At 46.0% G+C, this 12,051-nt stretch overlaps 2 protein-coding genes across 7 annotated transcripts in view; one reads left to right on the forward strand and one right to left on the reverse strand.

The window, feature by feature from the left end:
• KLHL24 (kelch like family member 24) overlaps nt 1–12,051 on the reverse strand; it is a 142,462-nt gene that overhangs the window by 91,340 nt on the left and 39,071 nt on the right. The window lies entirely within an intron of this gene.
• Nucleotides 1–12,051, forward strand: part of KLHL6 (kelch like family member 6) — a 31,513-nt gene that overhangs the window by 13,794 nt on the left and 5,668 nt on the right. Inside the window, exons 4-5 of the mRNA XM_073360072.1 lie at nt 2,785–3,022; nt 8,851–9,053. Of these exons, the coding sequence (XP_073216173.1) occupies nt 2,785–3,022; nt 8,851–9,053 (441 nt within the window). The remainder of the gene's footprint in view (nt 1–2,784; nt 3,023–8,850; nt 9,054–12,051) is intronic.

The raw sequence follows: 12,051 nt of genomic DNA on the forward strand, positions 1-12,051 counted from the left end.
CCTGCTAAAATTTACTCTCTTTATAGTTGTACTGTTGAGCCTAAAGGTCCAATTGCCAATAAAATTTTTATGGGTTTGATGCAGCAGTTCCTGGCTGAAATGATCTGGTCTGGGTTATGCAGTAGGTCAGACTAGATGATAATAATGGTCCCCTCTGGCCTTAGAATGTAGGAGCTATTAAAATATAAGAGAGGAGGAACAGCCTGACTGGAAATACGTATGAGCTAGGTTTGTTAAAGCATTCCCTGTGTTCTTGAGAATGACCGTCTGCCGATGCCTTCGCTCATACCCTCTATCCAGACGGAATCTCTTGAGTATGTTATTCTTCACATCCCCTCCTAAATAACTGTTGTGTGATGTTATGGATGTAGGCTGACACGTGTGCTCCACCTCAAAGATGGCTTTGCTTAGTGTTGGGTGACGTGATTCCCTTTCGAAGCATGCTGTACGCTGCCTGTATACTTGGGATGGGGGCTGTATAAATCAAGTATGATTCTGGTAACTTTTTAAAAACCTGCCGCTGTCCGTGTATGTATTGTATATCCTTGTACTGATTAGAGTGTGTAGCACATCAGCTCAAGCAGTGCTAGCTGTCTTTATAGCACAAAAAAGGCTCAAGTGTAGGGCCGCTATTCAAATTTGCTCTGAAATGATCCTGCGCAGGGCCAGCTAGACAGAGGCATTCAAGAATTTCAGTGTGGGTGTGAGAAGATGCAGTGTCTACCTTTATTAGTTACCAGGGAACCTTTTAAGGAAAGGAAAAACCAGCTCTGAAAAACACAGGTTTGATCTCAGGGACAGAATCCTAAACAGAAGTCTGTATAGCCTATTCATTAGCACAGGATGTGACATACGCTTGTGCCTAACCTGCAAGCCACAGTCCCATACCCTGTTCCAGCCATGATCCCACCTCAGCCCAGGTGTAACAGGCAAAGGTGGAAAAGGAATTTCCTAATTGATCCCTCCCCAACTTGGAAAGTTACGCTTCAGTCCTATTTCCTGGCCCACAAAAAGGGGTCATCAGCTGTCAAAATTTCACAGTCAAGAATGAGAGAGACAGTGTGCTTGTGATTCCCCACAGCCTGAGGAGTGTCAGGAGAGGGCAGCAGGCTGTCAGAGGTCTGTCACAGGTGCAAAGATATTGGTGGAACCCTGTGTTTGGAGGGGAAGGGGCTAGATAGGCTCCCTGGCTAGGAGCCTGCATAGGGCATTGCAAAACACAGGCAGGCCCTGACTATAAAGGTGATTAGCAATTCAGGCCAGCCAGCAGGTGACCCAATGGCAGTGCCTTGTACTGCCTTGCTAGAGATCTGGGTTCAGTCTTCAGTCCCAGTGTCTGGCTGTCTGAGCCAGCAGTCGATGGCAGTGCTGTTGGGCCAGTGGGGTTGTGCAAAGAGAGTGGCACCCATCACTCAACAGGTATTTCCCTGGATGCTGAAGGGGCAGAATGTGTGTGCTCTTGAAAGTCCCGTCCAATGCTGATGGCTAAGATGAAGGACTGTGAGGCTGGCAGAGGGGTTAAAATAGGGATTATGAGGCATCCACAGAGCTCTGACTCAGATGCTGAGACTTGCTGACAGTTTAGTAAATTATACTGAGCAAACACAGAAAGGAATTTTACATCTGCAAGACCCTGCTTTTTAATTTAGATTGTTTATGCCAGTTTATAGAAACACACCGTAAATTAGTTTTAAAAGTCCAAGAAAAACATCGAGTGTTGTTTGACAGGGCAGAAATTTCAAATAAATGATAAATTCCTGTATGCTATAAAAAGCTTTCCTTGAAATTTCCACTGCATTCATTCCAATATGACTAATGGTGTATCTACTAGGAACAAAGGAAGTCATGCCACCTGCACTTCAGTGAGACGCAGCTAATCAATAACACCTCTCAACTTAGAATCGTGACTAACTCCCCTTGTAAATATTCTCCTAGGAACAGCAGAGAGCTTTGACGCTTTTATCGTTGACACAGGAACAGTTTACTAGAACCAGGATCACTCTGCAACTGCAACACAGCATTTTAGATTTGTGCACTGGCTGTAGAGAAGCAGAGTGGTTAGTGCTCTAGCCTAGGACTTGGGAGCCTTGGGTTCGATTCCCCGAACTGCAGCATACTTCCTGCGTGACCTTGGGCAAATCATTTGGTCTCTCTGTGCCCCAGTTCTCCACCTGTAAAATAAGAATAATAGTACACCCCTACCTCACAGAAGCGTTGAGAGAACAGATCCATTAAAGACTGGGAGGTGCTCAGGTATCACAGCAATAGGGACCATATAAATACCTAAGATAGGCACTGACTAATTTTTTCAGGTGGGTGGTCCACCCCTGCTCTGCCCTGATGTCCTGCCCCCACTCCACCCCAGGCCCCACCTTCTCTTCACCACTTCCTGACCCTGCTCTGTCCCCTCCCCTGAGGCCCCACCCACACGCCACCTCTTCCTGCCCTCTCCCCCCAAATCCTTCCAGTCCCTGAACAGCTGATAGGTGAGTCGCCAAACCGCTGTGGCTGGTGGGTGCTGAGCACCAACAAATTTTTTGCATGGGTGCTCCAGCTCTGGAGCACCCCCAGAGTCAGCACCTATGGATAGAGCACTGTGCTCCTGGGGCTGGCTAATACCGTGTGAGAGGAAGCTCTTTTCAATGTGCTATAGGCAAAATCTGGCCAAAGAACTGAACCAATGGGAGCTAAATTCGTGAGCTCCTCATGCCACAGGGTATAATGCTGTTTTTAACCACACATGTGACACACCCTGAGTATTCATTCTATATTGCTTGTGTCTAGATTATTTCAGAAAGAACCAAGCCCCGGATGCATGAGTTCCAGTCCGAGGTGTTTATGATCATAGGTGGTTGCACAAAAGATGAAAAATTTGTCGCAGAAGTAACTTGCCTGGATCCTTTGAGGCGGAGCCGTTTGGAGGTGGCAAAATTACCAATCACAGAACAGGAAATGGAGAGTGAGAATAAAAAATGGGTGGAGTTTGCATGTATTACGCTAAAAAATGAAGTCTACATATCAGGTAAGGAGCAAGATAATGCCAATGGAACTAAGAGAAGAGAACACAGGAGTCTTATAAACAAGGGAGGGGAAATAGGTACAGCTTTTATGAAGACCAGCAGCTCTCAACCTGTCCAGTCGACTGTACTCCTTTCAGGAGGCTGATTTGTCTTGTGTACCCCAAATTTCACCTCACTTAAAATATTATTTGCTTACAAAATCAGATATACAAATACAAAAGTGTCATAGCCATACTGTTACTGAAAATTTTCTCATTTTTACCATATTGGTATAAAATACATCAATTGGAATATAAACGTACTTACATTTCAGTGTAGAGTATATAGAGCAGTATAAACAAGTCATTGTATGTGTGAAATTTTAGTTTGTAGTGCCTTCCCTAGTGCTTTTTATGTAGCCTGTTGTAAAACTAGGCATATATCGAGATGAGTTAACGTAGCCCCTGGAAGACCTCTGCGTACCCCCAGGGGTACATGTGCCCTTGGTTGAGAACCAGGGATGTAGAACATATACTATGCTTTGTAAATTGACATAAACAGCTAGTGTTAGAGCATTTCAGGGATTGCCTTTGAAAGGGGCTCCTCACATACATTGCCGTGGTTGAGGGACAGGCTACTGAGAAGCACTGGGTTGAGTAGTGGCAGTGCTGAGCCTCTTAGAATATTAACATGGGTTCAGTTTTCAAACAAATGCAAAACGATATTTGACTGGATTGGTGTGCATGCCCAGTGTTGGCATACCAAAGTGTCAGGAATGATAGTTACAGAAAGGCCTCTTACAGCTGCATACGCAGCATACAATCAACAGTAGCTACCGCAAAGCTTTTCTGGAAGACCCCCAATAGGAGTTCTGCATGAATAAGCAACAGTTGATAGTTTGCAAACAGTAATGGTAATTGTGTTGCTTGGGATTGAAAATCCTATTTTCAGGAGCACTTCAATAGTGCAGAAGGTGGGACTCTAAAAAACAATCATTTACTGAAAGCAAAGTTAATTGCCATTACCGCCGTGAGGCCCAAGAGTCCTTGTACAAGGCAGCAGTGTGAATGTGTGATTGTGGATCACAGTTTGAATGGATTCAGAAGAGAAATGTAACTTCTATAAATACCTGCTCCATACTAACCCCTATGAAGACAAGGAAGACTCTGGCTTGCTTAGGGGATTGGCAATGGAATACAGAACCTTGTATTTCAAACTCACAAGTTCAAAGGCAGGTCAGCTTGGTAGTGACTCGTTACCAGCTGGCAGCTATTTTGATGACCTATTGGAAATGAATTTGGTGATCTCATTCCATTTCCTAGGGGAAAGGTGCCCACTGGCTCAAAGCCACCCTCACAACGGCCACATCCTAGTTGCCAGTCCAAGTGGAGAGGTTACAGAGTGAATGGAGGCTACAGGTTTCCACAATGTGAGATGAAGGGTGGGGCTGTGCGGGGAAAGTTGAGCAGCCAATGCCAATACTGTCCTGGTGCTGTGGGTAGGAGACATCATTCTGCAGAGTTCTCAATCAGGCAGCTTTCCCAAATGCAACCTTTACTTCAAAAATGAGTGAAGTAGAATGGGGGGAGAGAGTGGGGGAGGGTTGGGGTGTCAAATGGGAACATTCTGCCTAGAAGATGATGCTGGTCTAAAATATCTCCCATTGCAGTCTGCATTTAGGACTACCTGGATTTTAACAAGCTCGCTCCAACTAAGGGCTTGGCTACACTTGCAGATGTAGAGCGCTGGGAGTTAAACCAGCCTTCGTAGACCGCGGCAGGGAAAACGCTGCCGTGTGTTTACACTGTCAGCTGCAAGCGCACTGGTGTGGCCACATTAGCAGCTCTTGTAACGCCACAGAGAGCAGTGCATTGTGGTAGCTATCCCAGTGTGCAAGTGGCTGCAGCGTGCTTTTCAAATGGGGGGGTGTGGGGAGTGTGACAGGGAGTGTTGTGTGTGTGTGTGGGGAGAGACAGTGTGTTTTGGGGGACAGAGAGTGTATCAGCATCCGGTCTTGTAAGTTCAGACAGCAGCAGACCCCCCTCCCCCCGCCTTTCTCTCTCACACACACTCACAGCAGCAGCATTCCACAGTAATGGTTTGCTTTGTCCCAGAGCAGATAAGCATGACGGCTGTCAGAAACGGAGCTTTGAAAGGGGATATCCGCATGCCTGCAGCCGAGTTCAAAACAATGACCAGAGTGGCCACTTGACTTCAGGGGATTATGGGATGTTTCCAGAGGCCAATCACAGCGCAGTAGTGCAACATGTCATCCATACTGACACCTGGGCATTTCAGCCAGGGCACAGCAAGCTTTATGCTTCTTATGTAGGTGGATTACCAGGAGCGCTCCAGCTGCAGAGTCTAGGCGCTCAAAGTGCCTTGCAGTGTGGACACTTCAGGAGTTAGGGCGCCCAGGCCTGCTTTAATGCTCTATAACTTGCAAATGTAGCCAAGCCCTTAGTCTTTATTAAATCTCCTTGTTCTGGGGCCAGGATTCATTCTCCTTCACTCCCCATTAGTTTAAGGAAAGGAAGTTCTCTTTTCATCCTACCATTACATTCTGCTCTTTATTTCTTCAGAGCTTCTCCCTTTGTTCAGTAGTCCTCAGCGGGGGCATCAACGCCAACATTCCAACAGGGAATGTTTAACAAACACGTCCCCCCAGTTCTTTGCACCTGTTGCACTCAGAGAGCTCATTACTGGCTGCCTTTAATCTCTCAGTCTGTCCCCTTAGCCCCAGGCCTTTTGCCTCCCATCATCTCTGGCTTCTTCTCTCATTCTTTCTATCTCCTAAACTGAACTTTCTCTAGACATGCCTATAGATGCCCTACTATGAAAGAACTGCTTACTTTGATCAGACTGGCACTCTAACTAGCATCCCTCCTCCCCTTCATCTACTCACTTCCTTGACCTCTTCACCTCCTTGGTCCCCTCAAATCTGCTTTTCACCCTTTCTACTCCAACCAAGCTGCACTGGCCAAGGTTATTAATTGTTTCCTCCTAGCTAAATCAAAGGGGGGCACTTATCTATGCTTATTCTTCCTGATCAGCCTGCTGTCTCTGACACTGTTTATCACTTTCTACTTCTCTATTTTCTTCCTTCTCTTGGCTTCTGTGACTTGGTTCTTTTCTACCTTGCTATCCACTTCTTCAGTATCTCTGCATCCTCATCCCTCTACCTGCTGGTTTCCCTCAGGGCACTGTTGGAGGTCTCAGTCTCCTCATTTACTGCAGTTACTGCTCTTAATGAAGAGAGAATATCAATGCACCATTTCCCATAAAGTTTAGAACAAGGCGTTTAAATACCTACAGTTCTCTCAAAAATCTCACCCTCCCCCATGATGTAGACAGAATTCAAAAGCATGGTTTAGTTCAGATTCCTGTCAGGGCTGTTTTCTAATGCAGGAGAGAACAAACTGTAATGTAAATGGGAAGGTTGCGACAATGTGTGGTTGGAACACCTGCTGTCTCTGAAGACTACTGCAGATAAGAATTCTGGCATTCCGCATTCATACACTTCACCTGCTTGAGCGCAAATAAAACAACATAGATATATGAAAAATTCATAGACAGAAAGGCATTACCAACGAATCTTTCTAGCATGCTAATTATCTCCTATTCAATCTGTTATTTGGCCCAGAGATGAGTTCCATCAATTTGCAGTGATCTGGCTGTGGTACAGCATACAAATGAGTGCAGACAATTCTGTAATAGAATATGAATCCTCCTTGTGAAATGATTGCATAGCTGGACTGTAGGTTATGCAGTGAAGCTTCTCAGACTGTGCAATGGGTTTCACACTCAACTAGTTCTGTTTGTATTCCGGTTATGAATAAAAATGACACGGAAACTAACGTACTGGCGAAAATGCTGCTAGGCTTTTTGAATGAGTGAGACTCATTTGCAAACTTACTCTGGGGATTAAACTATTGGGCTTGATTCTGGTCTCCTGGTGTAAATAAGGAGCAATTTCACCGAAATCATTCTACTCCTAATACTACTGAAGCCAGGGCTCTGAGACCCTCCCCTCTTGCCAGGTGTCAGAGCCCGGGCTATGTCTACGCTCCTATTTGTAGTCCAGAAGTGCAAGTCCGAGTTACTTGACCTGAGCTCTGAGGCTCGCTGCTGCGAGTTATTTATTTTTTTTGCAGCGTAGCCAGCCCCAGAGTCAGATGAAGAGACGTGAGATCACAGCCAGGCCCCTTCATGTTCAAGAAACAATAGACCCAATGCTGAATTTTTCACTCTGGAAAAGCTTCCTGGAAGACTTCAGTGAGAGAATTTCATGGAGTACAGGATCAGGCCCCCTGTTCGTATTTTGGAAGTCAGTGGACCAGCTGGCTAGATCATCCCTATGTAATAGCAGCTCCACCAGTGCAAATCTGGTTTACCTGTCCCCAGCAGGACCTTCTTGGCCCAGGGGGATTCTCAAGTGGCTGACTATGTGATGCAGAGCTTTAGTTTTTTAATTGATATCATGTTTGTTTATTCACCAATTCTTAACAAAAACAAGGCTGAGAGGGGATATGATTGTTCTCTATAAATACGTTAAGGGGTAAATAGCAGGGAAGGTGAAGAGTTATTTAAGCCAAAGGAAAGTGTTGGCACAAGAGCAAATGAGTATAAACTTGCCATCAACAAATTCAGGGTAAAAATTAGAGGAAGTTTTCTAACCATCACGGGGGTGAGATTCTGGAATAGCCTCCAAGTGGGAGTTGTAGGGGTAAACAACTTAATTAGTTTTAAGAGAGCTGGACACATTTATGAATGCAATTGTATGACAGAGTTGCTTGAGATGGTGATGGTGGTGGTGCAGGGGGACTCGCTTCTGGTTTGTGTCTTATGTTCCTAAAGCTCATGCTTCAGGGTTTCAGCTAGCCCCTTGAAAGTGGTCAGGAAAGGCTCCCCCTCTTCCCATTTATTATGCTTTCTTTGTTTTCCTCAAATTTCCTTCCTCTGAAGCATCAGTGATGGCCATGGCTGGAGATGGGACATAGGACGGTGAAGGCCAGGTTTCTGAGCTGGTACTGACCATTCTCTCTCTCAGGTGCTTGGCTGGCTGGTTCTTGATCACATGCTCAGGGTCTAACTCATTGCCATATTTAGGGTGGGGAAGGGACTTTCCTCCAGATCAGATTGGCAGTGACGTTGTGGGTTTTTTGCCTTCTTCTGCAACGTGTGGGTGTGGGCCACTTGCCAGGATTATTTGGCTATGGTTTACTTAATACATTTCCTGCCACTGAGGGGGCCTCAGCAGTGGTGCACATTGGTCCCTATTCTCTGCCTGTGGCATAAAATAGTCTAGTCTCTTGTGGGTCTCAGTTGAGTTGTTGGATTTAGTGTGCAGGTGCTCGGGGTGGGGCGGTCTTGCTGGCCTGCAACATACAGGAGGTCAGACTAGATAATCTGGTGGTCCCGTCTGGCTTTAAACTCTATGTCTAACTTTCTACAATCAGGAACAAGTCTCATTCCTGAGATTCTTCTGCACATCATTACAAGCCATCGGCCACTGACTATATTAAAGTTACAAACGTGAAAGAAAAGGTGGTAGGACAGCTGAAACATGAATAGTGATTCATGTCTGGGAAAGAGATGACTTGTAAAATAACCCCCAGGAATTTCTCTGCCCTCTCCAAAGTATAGTAATGCAAATTTAACCAGAGGAACTTTAAGCTTGCAAGTTGTCTTCCTTTAAAGCAAGTACTATTCTGCTGAAGATGTGCTTCCAGAGCAAATGCCATGAACCAATGGTTTTTGTTTCTTGTATGACAAATAGAACATACTAGAAGTTCTGAGCAAACACAGGTCATGCCAATTATGTCACTTACATGTATTGTGTACCTCGCAGGTGGGAAAGAAACACAACATGATGTCTGGAAATACAATTCCTCCATCAACAAATGGATCCAGATTGAATATTTAAACATCGGGCGATGGAGGCACAAAATGGCTGTGCTAGGCGGCAAAGTGTACGTGGTTGGAGGTTTTGATGGCATACAGAGAATCAACAGCGTAGAAACATACGATCCTTTCCATAACTGCTGGTCAGAGGTAAAATACAGTCACACTTTTCTGTTTCATGCAACACTAATGAAACAAATTGAAATCAGGGAGTTTTATTAGGTATTTATTGTACCTCAAAATAAATGAGCTAAATTCTACTACATACCTCCCCCCAGAATCTAGTAGTTGCGCATTCAAGTTGAAAATGCAGACTTCAAGGGAAGGAGGATCAAAGAAAGAATCAGTTCTGCCATCCTGACTCCTGCTGAACAGTTTCTTATACTACAACCATTTCCTTGAAGCCAATGGGATTACTCACAGAATAAAATAATACTCAGAAGGCATCAAGGTGGCAGAATTAGCCCTACATCTGTGGAAGACACCAAGCAGGTGTAAAGGAAACTACTAATCGGTTAGCTCTAGAAGGGTATATGCAGACCAGCATCTCATACATTTCAACACAAGTGTAAAACAGGCTTGGGGATTAGAAATAATCTCAGAGGATAAACATTATATGGGTCAATTAAGGAGATATCGGAACAAGGAGGAGTTGCTGGTAGTGGTGAAACACAGACCCAGGAAATGATTAGCAGGAAGGTGCATTACAGCTGCATTGTCCAGTGTAAGTTTAGGAGAGAGACCAGAAGGTATCCAGTCGTTTTTATGTATGACTTGCTGGGGACCTCAGTATTTGACTACGCGGAAAATTACTAGTGCTTTGCATTTTTATTGTGCTTTCATCTGAGAATCTCAAAGCACTTTACAAATGTAAAGGACCTGATTGTGTTAAAGCCATGGCTTGTGCTGGAGAGGGGAAAGGAGCATATTGCATTGTAGAGGGAGCCATCTGGAAGAATTCTGGCTGACTCATTTAGAATTCCTCTTGAGCTTCCGAGGGAGCACACATTGTAGCCACAGCTCTGCCACCCTTTCAACGGATGCTGGATATGCATCCCCTACAGCAGCCCAAATCTGCTGAGTGGGCACCAAGCCCTCTTTTGAGTCAGGGTCAGGGCCTTTGCTCTCCTATGGGCTTGTGCCTGACCCTTGCAGAGAGATGCAAAGGTGGAGGAAGCCTCCTTGCACTCTCCTCTACTGCCTGTCCCCCATTTTTGCACCCACACAGGATGGATAGCACGGAGTTTTGGTTAAACATTGAGATGGTGGTAAGAGTCCAAAGAGACAAGGAAGGCCAGTGGGTTCAGCTGAATAGAAAGGGAGTCAGATCTGTGGCTACTTAGGAAAGCAGAGACGGATAATGGGACAGGACTAAAATTTTCAAGATGATAAAGATGAGGGTGGACATAACCCAGGGTAAAGCCAAAGCACTCAGAAGACAAAAGGGAAAAGAAGCAGAAGATAAAGCAAATTTGTGCTGGGCCTTTCAACCCAGAACATGTGCAGCACACGCAGCTCTGACCAAGTCCAAGCTGAAGCAGAGGAGCTGTGGGACAAGAGCTTTCAAGAAATCCCCTTAGATAGAGTGACCACTTCACTTATGTAAATGTACGCTGCCCTGTAAGTAGTGGTTGCAACTGACTGTGGGCAGTTGGTAGGATGGGGTTGTATTTTAGGCCTGTATCTCAAAGGCCCAGAACAGATGTTAAATTTCCTTGAAAAAGAAACTGCTATAAGTGTCAAGTCCCTTGACGCTCAGAAATGGTCACTTGTTCTACTTTTCTTCTTTCATGCTACTCCTTAAGGGATGAAAGAAAAATGTTTTCTATTTAAGGAAATCTGTGAGTGCTCCAGTTTTGCTGTTCATACCATTAGTATATTTGAGGAGATGAATTAACAGGCCCAGTAAATCACACCCAACCACTTCCCACACAGATTGGGAACTGGTCATTTGTGTAACCTGGCTCTTTTGCACAGCGAAAACACAGGCAATCAGGTTATTTCTTGTGGTAGCTGGCCTCCTGAAACCTGCTGATACTCCACTGTAGGTCAAAGAGAGCTGAGGGTAAGGCTGGGCTAATGGCTTGAAGACCACAGACTAAACTGAACTCAGCATGACAAATTCAAACTTGATGAAATCAAAGCAGTTACCTTGCACCACAGTAGCTTGCATCCATGGGCGGTGGATATTATAGGCTGGGGGAGGCTGTGCCTCCCCAAACAACCAGGCATGGCCCCGCCTACACTTCGCCCCCAGACTCCCCTCCACGGCTCTCCCATGCGGTGGCCCCGGCTCAGGCTGTGCAGCCTGGAGGGGCCAGGGCCGTGCCGCCTGCCCTCCCGGCGATCGGCAGGTGCTAGCCTGGGGCAGGGGCTGGCAGCCGTGGCGGGGGGTTCTGGGCTCCAGTGGGGCCGTGGGCAGAAGGGGCAGGGCTGGGGGCTAGCCTCCCCCAGCTGGCAGTTCATGTGCTTCCATGCCGGCATTGCATCATCATCCCAGTCTGACATGGCTCCAGAGGAGCTCTGCTCTCCAGAAATATGTTCCCCTGCTGCTTCCCCATGCAGCTAAGCTCTTCTCCCGCCACCTACTTTCCATTCCCAGGGCATGGGGCAAGTATGACACTGCACTGAGGATGACGACGGAGGATGCAACAGTTTCAACCTCTGAAAACAATTACTTTACCCATACTGCACCAGCTTAATAGTCCCTCCAGCTAGGGTCCCAGTGGAGTTCACTCATTTTCTAACAGGTTTAAAAGGAAAACGTTTACTGACGTCAGTTTAAAACAAGAACACAATAATCCACGCAGACAGCTACAGTATTTCTGTTCAAGAGAGCAGAGGAAATTCCCCTGCCATTGCACATGGTACATTATGTAACTGGAGATGCACCTATAAGGCACTTTTTACAAACTGCACCTCTCCGAGTCAGCATGGGCCACAGCTCCCCAGGGGGAGGACAGGTAATGTGTCCACTATTGCCGTCTCAGGGGTTCCCCTTTCAGAGAGTGCATCTACACGGGGAGCTGGATGCTGATACATCCCAGGAAATCAATTGGGCTAAGGGTGGGTCCAGCCGCTACAGTAGGGATGCGCCAGATCAGTGCATTTCCAGCTGCTTAGCTATGCTCCTCTGCTCCCTCCACAC

This window comes from Lepidochelys kempii, chromosome 9 (genome assembly GCF_965140285.1).
Source record: "Lepidochelys kempii isolate rLepKem1 chromosome 9, rLepKem1.hap1, whole genome shotgun sequence".
Lineage (NCBI taxonomy): Eukaryota > Metazoa > Chordata > Testudines > Cheloniidae > Lepidochelys > Lepidochelys kempii.